The following is a 19186-nucleotide window of genomic DNA, read 5'->3' on the forward strand; positions in this document are numbered from 1 at the left end:
TTGCAGTTTGGGGTTTTGCTTGGTTTTAGGTGACTTGATGGAAGTGTTTTTTTCCCATCAGAACCTCTCATGGGACATCTGGAATTTGTAAACATGAAACACTTCAATGACAACAAGCAATATCAAAGGGTTGTGACAGGGTTTAGTTTAATTCTATATTCTGACTTTTCCTACTTGCTGAGAACTACTGAGAAAGGCTTAGCCTAATTTGTTGTACCACTAAAGTTTAAGCATAATTGATATTAAACAAATATCAAACAGTACTTCAGGAGTGTTTCTTACCCAAATGTTAGAGTGTTAAGAGCCTGAATGAGCAATTGCATTCAAGAAAAAGTGAAATGAAGTAATTACCTTATTTTGCAAGGACTTAGCTGTGTATTTAATTTTCTGCCTTTTGTGCAGTGTATTTGTAGATTTTATAGACTTTAATGTTTACAGTGCAAAAAGAGAATTGAAGTGAAAGGGAATATGTGTAAACAGTGATAAATAAATGGATAATAATCCTGCCAAAAGAAACAAACAAAAAAAAATTTGGGAAAAAAAATGTGATTAAGAAAATGAAAGCCTGTGGAAATCTAGGTCTTTAAGCAATAAAAATTATACAAACAGCCTGGGGTAGTATACACCTGAGAAGTCTTACTGATTTCTCATGTAAATTTCTCTTCCTGTCCTGATCTGCTCTTCTGCCTCTGTGGTACCATTTATCTCCTATTATTCAGAGGCTTAAGCACAGTAGTCTGGTGAGTCTGGAGCCCTCTGAGTCTTCCATGTGTGAAAAGCAGAATGCATGTGAGTATAAACAGCAGTCAGGTGCCTGGAATTTGTGTATATCTTGCAGCTCAGCTTAACATTCAAAGATCTCCTGTTCTTTCTGCTCAAGCCTGCTGAGAACAGCAGTCTGCTGACCAAAATCAGACATGTTGTGCTGACATTTGGCAGCCCCATGGTAGATAAAGCCATGCTCAAATGCACTCTGTGGCACAGGTTATGCTTGGCATTCCCTCCTGCTCCTCATTCCCCTCCTGAGTGCTGGGGAGTTATCCCAGAAGAAGCCTCCAGGATGTTCTTGCAGGCCAGTAAATGTAGACAGACCATAAATCTGGTCCCTAGGCTGTCTTTGGAGACACTTCACAGCAGCAGAGATGAGGGAGACCATAGAAGTAGATGAAGTGCAGTAGAAAAATGCCCTTTGGCTCCCCTGGACAGCCAGGGGGGCACTGAGCTTGTGCGGGATTTCTTTGTTGAACATTCCAAACGTTTGGTTTCTCTCTTCCCCAGCAAAGCTGATGGAAGGCTGAAATGCCTCTGAACTCTTTCTTTGTCAGAAGGGACTCTCAGCTTCCTGCTGTCCCTAAAATACTGAATTTTTGTGTTCCCTCTGATGCCAAATGAAATGCAAATAAGAGAAAAAGAAATACTCCCTCAAATAATTTTTAAGCAAAACAAGTATACATGGCAATGTGCAGTGTAAGAACATTTTGGACAAAGACTTTTTGTACCTTAACAAAATTTATGCTTTTTTAAACATCTTCTAGCCATGGTTATTATGGCTTGAGCCCTCAAATTTAACTCCAAGATATGAGAGAGAAACAGAAAGGGAGGGAAGATTACAGCAACAACAACAAAAGAAACCCCAAAATGTTTGTTTAAATTATCTGAGAATTTATAAATGCAGATGAAAACAGCCAAGAAAGAAATAATCACAAAAAGAGCAAGGGCAGCCATTATAGTACAGGTTTCTCATATTGTTATTATCTTATCTTATTATGTAGTGCAGCCACGCTCAAAGGAAAATTGGGAAAATGCAATCTAAATAAGTAAAAGAAGAAAAAACTTTTAAGAAACCTTTGTTTACTCTGGCACGTGACTGGCCTACACTGCTTTTGACATATTAGGAAGAATTTTGGCTGGGAGCTCCTAAAAGCACTTAAAAAGGCATATGTTTCTTTTCAGAGTATAAGAGGCTTGGAATGCTTTCTTTAAACAGAGTTCTGATAAATATTGTTTTTTAAAAATTTCTTTTATTTCTGTGTGCTCATATTGGAACAATTTCCTTAACTCCATTCCTCAGACCATTTGAAATAATTATTTTACTGACTATTTTTGCCAATTGTGTGGCCTTAGCTATCTATATCCCCTTTCCAGAAGATGATTCCAATGCCACCAATTCCAATCTGGTAAGTCCATAATGGTGTTTAATATTGCTATTTTCAAATTCATTTTGAAAAGTGATCATGGAGACTTGTCAAGGTAGGGAATGTAAATATATCCATCAAAGATTAGAACATAAAAATTGGTTTTGATTTCTATGTCTTGTCAATTCATTTTATTACCTGTCTCAGTGGAGCTGGTTTTGGAGATGAATATTACAAAAAGTTGCACAAGTGCTGTATGTGATGTTTAGATTAACAAATTTCAGCATGCTGCAAAAGGGCTTGGTAAATTTTGACTGCAGGTATTTGTGGGAGATAGGGATTTTAATCTGGTGGCTTTTTTCTTACTGTGTGCCATTGTGAAAATGGAGCTGTCCTCCTCTCAGGTGTTTGATGACTGATTAATGCTTGCATTTCAGACACGTGTATTGATTTGGCTGAACAATATTTGTGCACTTGGTGGTTTTTGCTTGGTTTGGTGGGTTTTTAGAAAATTTTTGGTTGTTTTTGTTTTTTTAAATCATTCCCTCTTTTTGGGGGAATATAGTTTTTCATCTGTCACCACTGATGGCAGCGTTGGTACTTTGGGATTGAGCTGTCTGTATGAAGAGTGTTTACTTTAGGCTTAGCATGAAGCCATAGCAAAGAGTTCTGTTCAATAAGGACAAAACACATACCAGCTCTGGAACACAGTTCACTGAATTAGCAGAAAACATTTTCTTTCCCTCTCAAATATGTGAATAAATCTCCTACTTGTCAGGTTGAATCAGGATGAAAACTTACTCCCAGAGTTTAGGAGCAGGGATGCTATTTCCTGAATAAAATTTATTGAGACTTAAGAAATTTTAGAGCACCAGTGGAGGAGAGCAAAAGCCATACTTCTAAAGTAGCAACAACTGGGGTGGCTGACAGACACTGTAATTAAAAAAGATTCATGCTGCTCTTGGAAGTCAGTCATCTGATTAAATCTCTCTTGAAGTTTTGGAAAACACATTGCAAACTTCAGGAATTGCTGAAACAATATAAAAAAAAAGTAGTAAAAACTTGTAGTGTGGTGCATTTGCACTGTAACTCCTTGAAGTACAAAAAGAGAAGCAGGAGGTGGTAAGTGATTGTTAACTACTCTCTACATGTACAGTACACATGAGTTGGTCTTCTGTCTCTTTGGCTGTTCTTTGTTAGTGTGACTTAGTGTTTAACAATGATGAGTTGTGGTGTGTATATTCAAAAACACTTCAATAGGTCACCTCTCAAAAATAAGTGTATTTTATTTAATAAAAAACGCATTCAGTTGATCTCCTGGTGAGGAAAACAGGTATGTTCATTGCATGTTGTGAATTGCAGGGTTCAAAGTGGGAAATGAAGCAGATTTGGAGGTTAGAGGACTTACAGTTTGGTTTGAGTTTAATTGGGTTGTGGGGATGTGCCTCTGTTCAGTGAGGAGACTGCTGGCTGAAACCAGGCTGGAAGTGTCTCTGTAATTGAACAAGATGTATTGAAACTGTTCTGCTATCAAGAAGTATGTGCATCTTGTGATTTGTTTCCACTCTGTATCTGTTTTCCAAGACATTTTTTGCATCATTTAGAATGTCTATAAAAACTCTTGTTATTTGTTAGTGGAGTTTAAAAAAACCTAGCAAAGCAAGAGTTTTCATCTCAGGAAAGTTTGGAAATGTTACAGCCTTGAGGATGAGAAGGAATTGTTACTTTACCTAAACAGGTGTTTCACAGAAGTAGGGGAAGAAACAAGTTAAATGAGTAATCTGCCTGACTCCACTTTGTTTTTTGTGTCTTCATGGAAAAAAATAATCAAAACTGGAAAATGCGATTTTTGGTGAGGACTTGTGAAGTCAAGATATTTCTACATTATAGAGAAAAGCCTGGAGCTGTGGCTGCTCAGTAGGCTGTGCTCTCCTGTTGGTCTGTGTGTGCTGTTGTTGGGTTTTGTGTGTTTTGCTGCTGCTCTCAGTTTACATTCTTATCCCTGGGCAAGTGTGCACTGCTGTTGAGGAGCACCCTGTCTGAGTATACAGCATATGCTGCATTCTGTGAGTGAAGTCCAGAGCAAAAGGGAAGGAATGGGAGGGTAAATGGGTGAGATAAGGGTGAAAAAAATGTGTTAGTTGTGTTTTGGAATGGAATGAAAGAATAGATGAGAGTTACAGTTATTCCATCAGGCAGGAACTGTACAAGAGTGGGACCTTACTGTCAAAGAGCCAAACTGCACATGGAAGAGACTGGAAAAAATCTGGGGTTAATAATGTGTTCCAGTAAAAGCTCATGTACTCACTTCACCTTTGATTTTTTTTTTTTTTCTACCTGTGAGCATCTATTTCACAATCAGATTTATTTTGTAGCCATGAAGTCGAGGCCTGCAAAGGCTGTGATGTTTGGCAAGGAGTTTTTGTGTGCAGTGTGTGCCTGTGGGTCATGCACAGATGTGTGTATGTGCAGAAAGGGGATTGAATCCATACACAATTTTTCTAGCTGCCCAGAACTCTTGATTCATTTTCATGTTGCAATTTAGCTGGTTTAGGGTTAAAGCTACCACAGGAGCTCCCACATCCCTGGTTTCCTGAGACATCTCTAACTTCTTGAGATACAAGAGGCTATCTACAGAAAACACAATGGGCAGTAACTGTTTCACAAGCTCTGAAAGTGCCAGGACACTTTTCCAATAAGCTGCCAGATTTGCCTTAGGCTCAGAGTATTCCTTCTCCAAAGTTTCATCATAACTTTTCAAATAACATTTTCCTTGGTGACTGAGGTCAAAATTCAATCAATTGCCTTCTACAAGCTAATGGAGTAGAGGGTGGTGAGGGAAGAGAAAGGCATCCTGGGTTATGTGAGTGCCCTCTTTCCTTCTCTCTGTAAAAGTAGAAAAATGGTGCCTGAATAATGCTTTGACAAATAATTGCTCTGTGTGAATTTCACACATGACCAGCCCCTGGTCACATAAGGCACAGGCAGTGCTGTGTGCCTTCCCCATGTACCTGAACAAAACCAGTCACCTCTTCCATGTCTCCATTTGTCTTTAGCTGCAAGACCTATTTGATGTGATGTCTCAGTGGTGAGCATTGAGACTAGATACAGGAGACTCCAGTAAACAATTCCTTCCCTTTTGCATTAGCCAGGAATTGTGAATAGCTGTTGTGTATTACAAGTTTAGGTTTAACAGCACATAGATATTCTGCCTGTTTCTCTGCAATCTGTCTTCCTACAATAGTAATTACTATAAATCTTCAGGCCTTTTTTATCGAGTCTAGGGGCAGTAACTTGAACTGTGAAGCCCTTTCAGCTTTGAAATGAATATTTATCCTAGACCCCACATTTCCTATTTTTATGCTCACTGCAGTGTCGTTGTCACTGGCTTTAAGAAATATGCCAGGATAGTATAATGGACTCCTAAAAAATGATTGAAATTGGTTCAGCAGTTTTTATGTGTTACTTTTGCAGTGTTACTGCAAAAGTAACTAAAAACTGTTGTTACTGGAAAGTACTGGAAAACTACTGAACTTACACAGATGGAGGGCAATTGCATTAGGTGCATTTTTTTCTTTTTTTCTATCAATGAAATTGCTGAGCCTTAATTTAAATTCACAAATAAAATAAGCTCATGTATAACCCTGCACAAAAAGAGCAGTTGTGTGTTAATGCAACCAGAAAAACTGGAGCTGGTTTGAGGGGAATTAAAGTCAGTCTGCAGCAGAGGCTGTGACTGATACAGAGGCTTTCTGCTTGTTATCCCTGCAATTATGCATTAGGACAGAGATAACAGACATTTAGGAATAAAACTATAGACTGCCTAAGATAGGAAGCTGAGAGGAAAATGCTTCTGTCACTTTACTGGCAGCTGCAAATGGCACAAGCCTGGTCAGTGTCACAGCACGGTGATAACATAATGAGGTTAAGACCAAGGTTTACAGCACGTTCCAGGGAAGGCAGCTCTGTTGGTTGTTTATGCTTTGGGTAAAGAGCAGGGAAATCTTCCTTCTGTTGCTTTGATAGTTCTGCTTTCCCTTCCTGGCCCTTCTTACAGGAGGGAAGTCCTGTAGTACATTAGTTAAATGTAAAGGAAGATCTCTTGTGTTTAGATGTGAGGGTATAAAAAAATGGGATGTGACCTTCAGGCTAATTTGTTAAACCTCAAATAGGACTCTGTGAAAAGGAAGATGGGATTTCTGCTTGCTGCTCAGTTCTTGTGCCTGCCAGTGTTTGTGTCTGCCTATGGACAGGGGGCTTACCTTTATTACCTGGTCATTATGGGAGTATCCTGTAGAACAGAGGATTTCTGTATTAAAAAAAAGAAAATAGTTTTATTTTTTTTCTAAAATTATCTTTTGTGACAATCAATTACATTGGACTGTCTATCTATTACATAGATAGGCATGTGGATGTGACAATCTATTACATTTCTATACACTGGCATAACAAACTTCACAATTTTGTATCAGAGAATTCTAGAGTCACCACATGGAACGGGCTCAATTTTTCTTGTGTGAAATCAGGAATTGTTAGCAAAGTAGGGGTGAGAAGGTTGGGAAAAGGAAGGGTAGTTTTTCTGGGTGAGGGTGAGGAAGAACAGTGCACAAAAGCTTTTGGCTCTGCTGTATCACTGCCCTCACCCTGGTGTGTGCCAGATCCCAGGCAGTGAGTGAGCAGAGGATGACAGTGTGGGAGGTGAGGGACAGAGAGCACACCGAGCTAATGAGCTCTGATAGGTTTATTACCTTGGGCCTGATGCCAGCCCTGCTGCAGCTGGGGGAGCTCACACAGTTACAGGGCTCCAGCAGGGAGGGCTGAGTGACAGGAGCTGGAAAAACGGTGCTGAGGTGGCTGGAAAGGGACTGGAGTCAGGATGAGAAGAAAGGAAATTGTGCCAAAAAATCCTTGAGGGTTTCTTCCAGAAAGATTGTGAATCACTGTGTGATTCTGAGGAAGCTGAATAAAATGGAGTTTAGGTTCAACATTTCCCAAAGTTTCTCTCAGAAACCTGCTTCTGACAGGGTGATCCTCAGCACCCCTAGCTGCAAAGGAGCACAGGGTGGAAGAATAAGCATGGGGTTTAAGAGGGAGGCATTCCACTTGTGCTCTGGTCCTGGTATTGGCAAGCTGTGTGGCCTTGGATAAATTGCCATCTCAGTTTCTCCATCACACTATTAACAATAAATGCTGTAGAAGAGACTGTGAAGAAAGAAGAAAATCCCTAGCAGTCAATTTCAAGTCAGTAACTAGAAAAGAAATGTAAAAAGTAGGGGTTTTGTTGTTTTTTTTTAAACGTAGTCGTGTCATTTCCTAGGCTTTGTGAAGATGAAACTGATAAAGCAGAGACTGACATATGTATTACTAGCAGGAACAAAACTGTTGGTTCAGAGTCCTGACCAAATCCCAGCTTCTCTCTGTACCCAGTCCTCACTCAGTCTGTGCTTGTTGGTGTTTTTGGTTTTTGCCATCTCTTCATGGGATCTGAGATCTCTCATGGCTGTGTCCCCCCATATCTTTTTTTGCTTTTTAAATTCATAATCCTTGCCAAGTAATTCTCCTTGTTCCAGTACACATTCTAACAGACTTGTCCCTTTCCCATTTTCCTCCTAGCTGCAGTCTCCCTTCCAGAGTGGTTTCATGTTTCCCACCTGTTTTCTCATTTGACTCAGTTCTCTGCTTACTCAGCTTCCTGACCACTTCTCTTGTTAATTTTACTCTTGAATTTCCTTTCTCTTCCTAGACCTGGACACTGTAACCAAGTAATTAATCCCAGTGAACATTCTATCTCCTTAGTTTTTTAGCTTCATTCTCTACACATTGGTCTCCTAGTCTGAGCCTTTTGCTTTTGAAATCAGTGTTCATCCCAGTGATGCCTGAACACCAGCAGTAGGCATGGACATGGCAGTAGGACTGTAAGCTGTGTAAAATGCAAAGAATGATAAACTGTTACACGAACTAATCCAACTCCATGAAAAGAGTAACGTGAAATTTGTAGGTTGTATGTTTCTATGTCAGTGATTTTGAAATTTTAGTTGTATGTTTTGGTTCTGATTGATGGCAAGTTTATTGAGTTAGTCCAAACATTAAACCATTTATCCCCTTTTTGTAGACAGCTCTGATTGCCATTTCCCTTTTCTTTATCTGTAGGCTTTCTGAATCCTAACAAGTTTGTTAGCTGGGTTTTTTTTTTTCAGGTGGTAATTATTCTTGTTTATCAAACATCAGGTTCAGTGTAGGATTTTTGTGTGTGTGTGTTTCATTTGGATTTCTTTTTTACCTGTTTAAAAAAGACAGAAAAAATGTGGAGCAGGCCAAATTGGGGTACTTAAGTGTGATGTTTTCTCTGTAGTCCTAATTCCTGCCACTGCAAATGTATCAGTCTTTTAAAAGCAGTGGAAATTTTCAAAATGACAGGTCATTTATTGTCCTTCTTAGTACAAGTATCCTTCTATAAGTCTTTGGGATGTTTGACTTCTTCTGTTCATGAGCTTTTCAGAATCTTTTAATGAAATTAGGAAGGAAATAAGCGTCTAGAAAATCTAGAAATTCAATTGAGCATATTACATATCAACTTGAAATTCCTTTATATTCCTTTATCCCCTTTAGGTTCCTTTATGTGTAGTTTGTATTTTACCCCATTCTAAGTCAGGCAAGCTTCTCATTGACTTCACTGGAGTTTGGCTGTCACCAAAAGCCATCCACTAATTCAGTGCATGCCATTGACAAACAATTGCTGGAACATTGGGCTTTGCTGACGTGTACAGAATCATTGACTCTAAAGGCAATGCTTCATGGACTTGTTCAAACTAGAAATAAACCCCAAGAACTTCTCATAGCTCCCTCAGAAGTAAAATAATGGATGTGCTTCTTGCCAAGGGACAGAATTGCCAAAAGGAAGGAATGTTTTGTGTGGTTGTCAGAGTTTTGACTGCATGCTCCTCTCAAGGACAATTCCTATTTTCTCTTATGCTTTCTAACTCCGAAAACATGAGGGTCTGTCTGTCATAGAAGCTCTTCAGTCCTCCTGGCTGAATGACAGACAGCCTCAGAAGAAAATGAGACCATTGGATTTCACCTCAAAAATACTGGACAATATATAATTGATGTTGTCTATAACCTTATGGAATGAAATTTTCTTTCCTGCTTGTACAATTCCCTTGAAGAATTACCAAAGATACTTAGCAAAGATATTTCTTGATGAAGAATATAATGTTGAGAGATCACTGGTTAGGGAAAGTCTTCCAGCAGGCAGCAGGAAATATTCATTAATCTCTTTGCAGTGTGCTGCATTTCTGGCAGATGCTGCAAGGTTGGCTCAGCAGGTTGTCTCCTGGAGAAACCCTCAGCAAGTTCTGCTTCAGCTAAGCCTCGGCAAGGGAGTTGGACCATCTTTGCACAGCTGTGTTTGCCACAACCTTAACAGCTTGTGATGATCTCTGGGACACCAAGGAATGTTTTGCTCAGTGGAGGCATTTTAATGGTGTATTGCTGTAAAGTTTGATAGACACGAAATGCAAATTGATGTCTTGGTGTTCCTGGTGAGCTTCCCCACACAGAGCTTGAGCACTGAGCAGCCAGAGGAGCACCTTTGAAATCTGTTCCCTTCCTGGGGCTGCTGCTGGCACAGTTCCTTTCCATCCTCTTTAGCAGGGGTGCCAGCACCTTTAGCCCTGTGTGCTGAATTTGGCAATGGCACATGTGAGGTGCCCAGCTCCCTCAGCAGAAACTCTCCAGAATGGAAACGAGCTGTGTGTCCTTCCCTGGCTAGCTGTGCTGGCAAGTGTGCAGCTGTTTTTCAGGCTGTCCTGATAAACTTGCACTGGTGGAGAGCTTGTGGCTTTTGGAATTCATCATCTTCTGCTGGTTTGTCCTTGTCTGTTGCTTGTAAAATTTATATTTAGGTAGCTTATATCAGGAACTGAAGCAAACGTCTTTTGCATATGGTTATCTTCATCTGGTGTGTTGAAATGTTTTTCTACTTAGCAATAAATGTGCTTAATCTTTTACTACAACTCTTTGATCTGTAGCATGGTGAATGCTTTTTATGTGGACATTTTAAAATGTTTCAGTTCTATTACATGCCCTCAAATATAAAACCTCACACAAAAGCGGAACTTGCATGTAATTTTATTATTGTTATTTTTATCCATTGAAAACCTCTTACAGTGCTGTTATCCTTGTGTGGCCTTGTTGTCTGAGTCACTTTTAAACAAGAATCCCTGTTTAGATGAGATTATGCAGGCAAACATGTGGTCACAAAAGATTTTTTCAAGATCTAGTTGTATAATTGTTTCACAATCCAAACTTGTATTTAAAAATAAACAAGCAGAAAGCTTCTCCTCATTATGGTCATCAAGATATAATGCCTGAATCTGTACAAAAGGCACATCAATGCCCTTCAGGAGCAGTTGGCTGAGATGAAAAATGTGAATTGAAATAACATCAAAGGGAATGCACAGCTTCTGTAGCAGTGGCTAAATCATGGCAATGACAAAAGAAGGTCTCACACACAGGATTGGTGTCACTGTGGTGGCAGGTATTGGGGAATTTAATTGGTAAGGATTGTTTTGCTGTACAACAAGGAAATCTGCTGCCTCTGCTCTTTAAAATCACTGCTGTCCTTGCCACAAAGGGAAGGAAATAGAGGAATTCCAGCTTCCTCCTTCTGCTTCCTCCCTTCTGCTAAGTGCCTCAGAGACCTCCTGAGTCCAAGAACCCAGCTGGGCATTTGCTTGTGCAAATACTGAACAATCATGTGCAAATCAATCAATTTGGGTGATCCTGGAGTTTCATCTGGGGTTTTCTGCAAAATCCAGTGCTGTGTGTCCAAGTAGGGAGAGCAGAAGTTAAAAGCTGGCACCTCCATGGAGATGTCTGGGCTGGATGTGCAGCTGTGGTTTCCAACTTGTGTTGCATTGATATGGACAGCAAAAAGCTGCTAAATCTCCTTTCACCCAAACAATTTGTAAGTTAATTGTTATTAGTCATTAGCCATGACATATTCCTCCCTTATTCAACCTGAACCAAGTTTTAGCTGTGAAACAAGTCCCTGGCTTTTTAATAGATCTTCTTATTTAATGTTTTCATTGAATTCTACTTCTTATTTGAAAATTACACAACTTTTATCCATCTCAGGGGTGTGATGCTTTCCTCCTGACATAAATAAATTCTTGTTTATAGCAGCAGCATTGCCCTTTACTTACTCAAATTAAGTGTTTACTACATTTTACATGCTTAAAAATGACATTCTATTTTCAGGGTTTTATTAATATTGGCTATAAATCTTGATGTCCAGATCAACTTGATCTCCAATTTCATTGTCCCTAGGATAAAACCAGCTTTGCTGCTGCTTTGTTTTCCTTTTGATGCATCATGCAAGAATGTGACAGCTCATAGGGGAAAAAGGAAGAAGCAGCTGAAGCAAAGTTGAATGTTTTAGCCTTTCAGAGGCCATGAATATGATAATGTTTGAATATTTTTGATGTTTTTTCTGTATTGAAATCTTACAGAGTGAAAGAAGAAGAGTAGGAAAAAATAAATGCAGAAATGCATTTGTAACTCTCAGAAAGTCTAATTCTGCAAAATTTTGAGCTTGCACTTAACAGTCCTAGTGCAGAGGATATGGCAATATGAGGGACTGAGCAGTACAAAAGAGCAGGAGCTAATCTAGGGAAAATGCAGTGTGGTATTTGAGAAAAGTAACTGCTGATAAAACCCTGGAAATACTTCTGGTAAATAGCTCTTGAAATGAATTCAGTCCTGGCTGAGAGTTCCCTTTGGAAATGTTTACCTTTGCTTTCACATTTCAATATGTATTGAAAAAGGAGACTGAGACAGATCACAGCTTGTGTTCAGGCTGCTGCTCCTGGGTTTCCCTCAGTTCATCTTAGTTACTCTAGTCCTTTCCATGGTACACAGCTAGCACTTCTGGGCTCTGATGTGAATTTAAGGAGTGTGTTTAAAACAGGGTTTTAACAGGTTTTAAACAGTGGTTCATTCCCTCCTTCCATCACCCAGACATGAACCAGACACATCTGCCAGTCTGTGTGTCCACTGCTGCTCCTTAACAATATACCAAGAAAAGCTTCACTGGACACAAACAATTCTTAAAGAATTAGAAATTCCCCAAGTAGGATTTTTGTATCTCTGGTTCTTCTGTATGTCTTGGGCTTTATTATTATTTTTAATGCCTCTATTGAACCATTTCATAGCAGAAATTATGAAGGGCATGGTTCTGCCTTTGCTGGGCTCCACTTCTGAGCTCTTCCTGTGGGTGAAGGTTATGGATGTTTCTGGGTGATGCTCGTAGCAAGCCACACCACAACTCTCACTGAGAGGCTGTGTAATTGTCAGAGCTAGGTCTTTTCCCTGGCATTCCCATTCTTTTCCAAAAGCACCCAGTGGTACTGACACAAAGTTTAGGGCACAGGCACCAGGCTGGAGCTGCTCCCTTGCCTTTGATGCAGACACAGCAGCAGCTGCATGTGTGGGAGGGGAGCCTCTCCCTCTGCCTTGCACCTTCCCTCCTGTCTCACTGGGGTGGGCAGCAGGTCCTCTCAGCAATCTGGGCAGGAGAGAAGGCTCTTCTACCTCTGGAGCAGAGCAGGTGAGGCTTTGCACTGCTCTCCCTTGGGCAGTGTTTGAGCTCAGGTCAGGAGTGTTCAAAGCTGCCTCTGATTGATGCATCTGCATGTGTGGCTCTGAGCACAGCTCAGTTCAGTGACAGCCACGCTGCTCTGGGTGCCTCTGGCTACAGAAACTCATGTGCCTTTACTGTTCCAGCCCAGAAGGCAAACTGGGCTCTGCAGAGCCTTTGACCTTTTGAAAGCATGAAAATCCATAGGGAGCTGAAAATTATTCCTTTTTCATTGAGCTGCTTAAAATAAAGTGGCCTATGACCTCTTGAAAGTATGTCTGACCCTGTGGGACTAGGGAGAGACCAAACGAACTAGACCATAGCAGGACCCAGAGGTGAGCACAAATTCCAAGTTTTGGGCAAATTCCACAGATCAGAATATATTTTCAAGTGGGAGGTGATGATTTCAGGCCTCTGGTGTTGCTTTCTGCTGGTGATAAATTAAATTAAATTCATGCTATAACTGCTTTATCAAGAAAAGGGAAGATGTTTATAACATACTGGGAAGAGCAATCATACTTCTAATTGAAAGCTGTTAAAGGATGATATAACCTGAAGAAATAGAGAGGGCTTTTTCCTCCAAACATTTCTCTACTTCTCTACAGTAAATTTACACTGAGAATGAAAATGTATTTCTTAACTCCATGTAAATTCTGACAGGTTATGCTTGATTGTATTGCAAGGGCTGTAACTTTTCCTTTGGTTCTCACTGTTTCCAGATGCTGATAATTGTTTTTGTTCTTTTTCCTGAAAACACTCATCAGTATCATGTTTGAAGGATGGCCACTGGAGGTAGATAAAGCTTTTGATTTTGCTGTCACTAACACAGCAAAGAAGTTAATAACTCATTGGGCATCCTGGAATCTTATTAGCCATGTTATCCAAAAGCTGTGCCCTGATGCTAGTGTTCAGTTGACCTTGGATGTGATCCAGAAGCTGCCCTGAGAAACTGTTGCTCTCCAATGTGGAATAAGAGTTTGATAAGCTTGACCTGTGCTCCTGGATCCCAAGCTCATGCCCTTGCTTTTGGCTATGCTGAGACTGATTGTTCAATAGTTCCAATTCTCTGATAAATACACTTCAGCCTGCCCTGCTTCAGCAAAATTGGAAACACGCAGGCTGATCTCAGTGGGTGAGTGAGTGTCACTTGAGCAGCTTGTAAGCAAAATGTTGTGTTTCCTTTGCTGTTTGGTTACTCCTGACGTGTCTCTCCATCTTCTCTCCATCTTACCTGCTGGAGCCCTGTACTGCACACAAGTGATTATGGACTTATTCTCTTCTGCTACCTTCAAATATGCTTTAATTGGACTACAGAGCAAGAGACTGATTGTGAGCTTTGAGTCTGTTCTATTTGCTTGCCATATTAAAACCTGTTATTTTAGATCCCCTGGTCTGATTCAGAAAAACAAGGACTAAAAGCTTGTAAGCAAATCCAGATCTTGCTTGCTAAAACACAGATAAGAACATATTCTCCCACGTCATAGGTGAGTAAAGGGGTGATGATTATAAAGCAAACACTGAGCAGAGAATGGCTCATAGAATAATGCACAGAAAAAGCACTGAGTAAATTTTTAAAAAGCCCTCATGTTATGCCTGGCCATCAAGGATTATAAAACAATTTGCTCAGACATTTAATGTAAGGGAAAGAAATTGTTCCCGCTTCAGGATATTTGCCATTTTCTTTACCATAGTGAAATAAAGTATACAGCCCTAAATGTTTTGGAATCTAATCTCATCATGCCCATCAGGTGACCATGCTTGAAGTATTTATTGATGAGGCTGGATAAATCTGAGCTGAAGAGAACACCACTCGTCATGGAGTGAGTAGAATCCTGGGCATGATGCCAGACTGTCAGGGACAGTTTTGCCTTGATGGCATGTAGTGATTTAGACTTGTCTTTGCTTCCATCACTGAGTGCTAGAACATGGAGAAGAGAGGCAGGAGGAAAACAAAACCCTGTATTCTCATATGGATGTTATTTACTTAGAAATGAAAGTCTCCTCATTGCCTCATTTTCAGTTAAAAAAATACTCCTAGCTTTGTTCTGGATTATAGAGTCTGTGGTATTTTACAGATATGCTGGTTGCTGAGTCTTTCTCAACCTAAATAATTTTTTTTTGTTGTTGAAATACTCATAATCCTGTGACAACAAAAGTAGTTTGTTAAATAATCTTACCCTGAACTGCTGATAAATAGGCTGAGTTCTTAGTAGGTTTTTTCTTGCAACTTGGTGATGTTTTGTTTCAGAGAGCAAAAGTTCATTTTCCAGTCTGCTTTCAGTGAATTGGAGAAGTCCATAAGCTTTATGTGTTGGTCAGCTTCCATCTTTAAGCAGCCTTTCATGACTTTCAGTAAAACCTTTTGTTTTGATAGCTCATTAAAATGAAGTTTTGCACTTGGGAGCTGAATGACTGACTTGTGCAAGGAGCAGTAGTTCCCACCTATTCCCTGTAGCCTCACAGAAGAATAGCATTCCTGGACAAAAGTTGAGTCTGGAGACAGGAATGACTCATTCTTCCTACTCTTCCCCTCTGACATTACTCCAAGAACAAGCAAGAGGTTCAGTCGGAATTGTTACTGCTGTATAAAAATGCAGAAAGTTTACATTAACTCCAGGGGAGAGGGGAACAAGAATTTGGAAGGCAGGTCCATTGAGGATTAATAATTAGATAAACTGCATCCAGCTGAGGAAATCCTCTGAGCTGAAAATAATTGGAGGCTGGGAGGAGGATGAAGGAAAGGTAAAGCCTGTCTTGTCATTGATCTCCCTTTGGCTTTTGGCTTTGGTCCCTCCTGGGGGCACAGTTCTGAGTTAGATGAAGTCTTTTTTGGAGTGGTGGGGGAGCCTGAAAACCAGAATTTTGGGGCTCAAAATAGAGAAAGAGTACAAAGCTTTTTGCTTTATGGCTTTGTGGCCAACCTTCAGCTGGCATGGAGGGGAAGAGAAGGAAAGGAAAGGAACCAGTGTATTTTGATTATCTGTCTTTAAACGTCAGCAGTCCTTGACTTTTCATAGAGGAAAAATTGTTTGGGTTGGAAGGGGCCTTAAAAATCCTCTAGATCCAATGCCCCTGAGGTGGGCAGGGATATTGGTTGCTCAAAGGCCTGTCCAGCCTGGCCTTTAGTTTGGTTTAAGAGAACATAATTGTAGGTGAAGCTGAAGATTTGTGGCCTGTTATTGTAATTAAATCTGAGGAAAGAGGAAGGTTTGAGGTTGTCAGCTGAGATGTTCTCCCTGAGACAGTAGGAACCACCAAACTCAGATGGACATCTGAAAATGCACTTTTATCTCAAACTGCTGACTTTGTTGGTAATAAGGTTTGGCTTCATATGTATTGTGGACTTAGATCTGAGTGAATTTGGGACATGAAATCTGATTGTGACAGGTAAAACCCTTTACAGGGAATTTTCTACTTTTGCATCACTTCACATGGGAGAATTCTTCCTAAAAACATGCCTAAAATTCACTCTCAGTAGGTTTTTAATTAGGCTGGTCATCATTGTAAACCAAACACACCAGAGATTCCTGCCAGTCACATTAGCACGTTATCCATGTAATAATGCTGACCATGTGTGCATTACCTTGGCATTTCCAAGAGCAAAACTAAATTCTGTGCTCTCCTGAATCTTTCAGGATGCTGTCATGTATTGTACAAGTGGTCTTCTTGTTAAATAGGGAAGTGTTTGTTTTGGGAGTTTAGTAATTGTGAAAGAATATTCAGCAAAAATTCTTCATCTCAGGAAGGTACAAAGACTTAAAAGAGTGATATTAAGCTGAGGTGGCAATTTCAACTAGAAATTAAAGGGAAGTGAGACAGATAATTTCACTGCTGGTTTCTTCATTTGTGACATAGGCCTATATTCAAAACATGTATATTTAAATCTATTTTTGTTTTCACACTGCAGTTAAGCAAGAGAAAATGGAAATCTGTGAAGTGGCACTGTGAACCCTGCTTTAGTCTTGGCAACGTAGGTTCACAAAGAAGCTGACAATTCAGCATCAGACTTGTGACACTTTGTTATATTCATGATGTCCTTCAGTAGCTTTATTTCAAGGAGCTTTTAGTGGAGAGTCACATACAAGGACTGTAAAGGAGATGGCAGGACCCAAGACATTTCAGCCTCTCTCCAAGGAGAACAGACCTAGCAGCATGGTCTAGATACTGTCCCTATTTTCATCAATTCCCCAGCCACTCTGAATCCAGATATAAGTGTCCCAGATATCTGAAAAAATGGATCCCTCTAAGGCCTCAGAAACCTTGCTGGAACAGAATCCTCTCAGTCTTTTCAATAAAGTTCCTGACTGGGGAACTTCCTTAGAAGACAGCCTAGGAGAGCAAGTTGTGCTCAGTGCTCACACACATCACCAACAAGTGCCAGCTCTGGTCACACTGGGCTGTCCCACCCTGTTTTTGCAAGGTACCTGCTTCCCTTTCTGTCCTGCCACTTCTGTGGAGAGGCAGCACAGCACCAGTTTGGTGTTTTTGCAAGGTGGCCCAGCCAGTTTTCACTGTGCAGAGATCCTACTGGAACCCATCCAAAGCCGATGGATGCAGAAACTCGGAAGGGACTGCACTCACCCTCTCTATTAGCAATGAAAGGGAATTTCTCTGGGCCCAGGAACTAGCCTGGCATGAGCCCTGTGGCATCTAGGTCAGTCTGTAGTGTTGTCTGGGTGCTGACTCTTTATGTTGGAAAATATCCTGCTGGTTTTGCATTAGTTTTTGGCAATTCTCAGATTTTCTAGGAAGGCAGTTCAGCAAAACTATCCTGAAAGTTGGTAAAAATAACTTGAAAAATTGTTTTTAGCTGGCTAATTTATCACCAGGATGCCATTAGAATCCAGACACTGATGCATTTGCAAATGGAGGTATTTTTCTCTGTACTTCTGTAAAATTTTGTTGTTAAATTCATCTTATGGACTGCTATCAGTTGCTGCTAATTTCCTGAGGATGTTAAAAGACTCTAGTGCAATTTGGAATTACAGCTGTGAGTTTAAGATGGGTAAGCAAATCTGTGTTGCCTAATCTGTGTTTGGATCTCCTTGGCTTCCAATTGGCCATTGTGCCCCCTGTATCAACAGATGTGGAGGATGATTAGCACTGGCCACTTGCTGGATCATGGAACTTCTGGGAAAACTCACATTCAAAGCAAGCCAGCAATATAGGAACACATCCCACAGGATTAAGGGGATCCTATAATGGTTCTTCAGGTCACCACATTCACTTGCACTTTACCTGAATTCAAACTCTGTGAAAATGTTGATGGAGCTGCCTTTTTTTTTTTATTTTTTATTTTTTATGGCCAAAAAGTCTGACCAGAACCTTTCTTGTTATATCATTCCTATTCTCACAGCTTGTCTAAGAATAGAACTGTCATGTGGAAACAATCATCCAGTCACAGCTAATGAGGAAATAGTAATATGTTTGTTTCTCTACATTTGCTTTCATTCCAGAGCCAGTACTTGGAGTTAGGACAGGTATCAGTTCCTGTCTGACACTTCTTAAATAGAACAGTTTTAACAATGTCATGAGAAGGTCACAGGACCCACATAAGTATCATCCCCAAGGGGTTATAATATTCTGCACTTGTAAATTATAAGTGTATGTATCATGACAATGCCTTTGTCATTTTAGTAATGGTTCATACAGTGATTCTATGAAAAGCAGTTCAGTTCTATTAAGAACACTAATTATACACTTTTGAAAAGACTCTGATAGTACATAGGACAAAGGAGTTATAAAATGGTTATAAAAATCCTTGAGTTGAAACTTTCCCATAAGTGACTCAGGCTGATAGGCCTAGTTCAACCAGCACAAATAAATCCAGTAAAAATATATGTGACCTAAATTATGTGAATAGCACTATGGACTCTGAGAAGGCTCTGTGTGGTATCACTGATAGGCAATTTTTAAGAGACCAATTTAAAACTGGAAAAGTAAACATTTCTATAAATGTCTCTCCAAATTAAATTATGTTATTTTCAGATAAATAGTCATTAGCAGTAAAATTATACACTTGCTTCTTGAAAGAACTTCTTTGGCAAAGAGAAGGAAGCTGCATTTATTAATATTTATCTGATTTTTTAAAAGCAGCATTGAACTATATCAAACAACATGAGCAAGTTAATGTACAAATATGGATTTTGGAATTGTTTACAATTGTGAGTCAGTTGACTGTTTGTACATTATGTTGATGCTCTGAGAGGTTCTATGTCCCTTCATTACTGATATGAACATTTTGTGTCTGGCAAAATGTGAGTTCTGCCTGTGGATCAGCATTTGCTGTGCCTGGGAGGGTGGAGGAGGGTCTGTGGCCATCCCTGTTCAGGTGGAAGCAGTACAGCAGCAGCAGGCTTCCAGAATTGAAGCAGCAGCTTGAATTTCAGTGGGCTAGAGCTGATTCTAGGAG

The 19186-nt window shown here is 40.1% G+C and overlaps 1 protein-coding gene across 3 annotated transcripts in view; it reads left to right on the forward strand.

The window, feature by feature from the left end:
* The window catches only part of CACNA1C (calcium voltage-gated channel subunit alpha1 C), a 458270-nt gene that overhangs the window by 71938 nt on the left and 367146 nt on the right, over positions 1–19186 (forward strand). For all 3 annotated transcript variants that reach the window (XM_050984223.1, XM_018919792.3, XM_050984221.1), the window contains exon 3: positions 2072–2177. In XM_050984223.1, the coding sequence (XP_050840180.1) occupies positions 2072–2177 (106 nt within the window). The remainder of the gene's footprint in view (positions 1–2071; positions 2178–19186) is intronic.

This window comes from Serinus canaria, chromosome 1A (assembly GCF_022539315.1).
Source record: "Serinus canaria isolate serCan28SL12 chromosome 1A, serCan2020, whole genome shotgun sequence".
Taxonomy (NCBI): Eukaryota; Metazoa; Chordata; class Aves; order Passeriformes; family Fringillidae; genus Serinus; species Serinus canaria.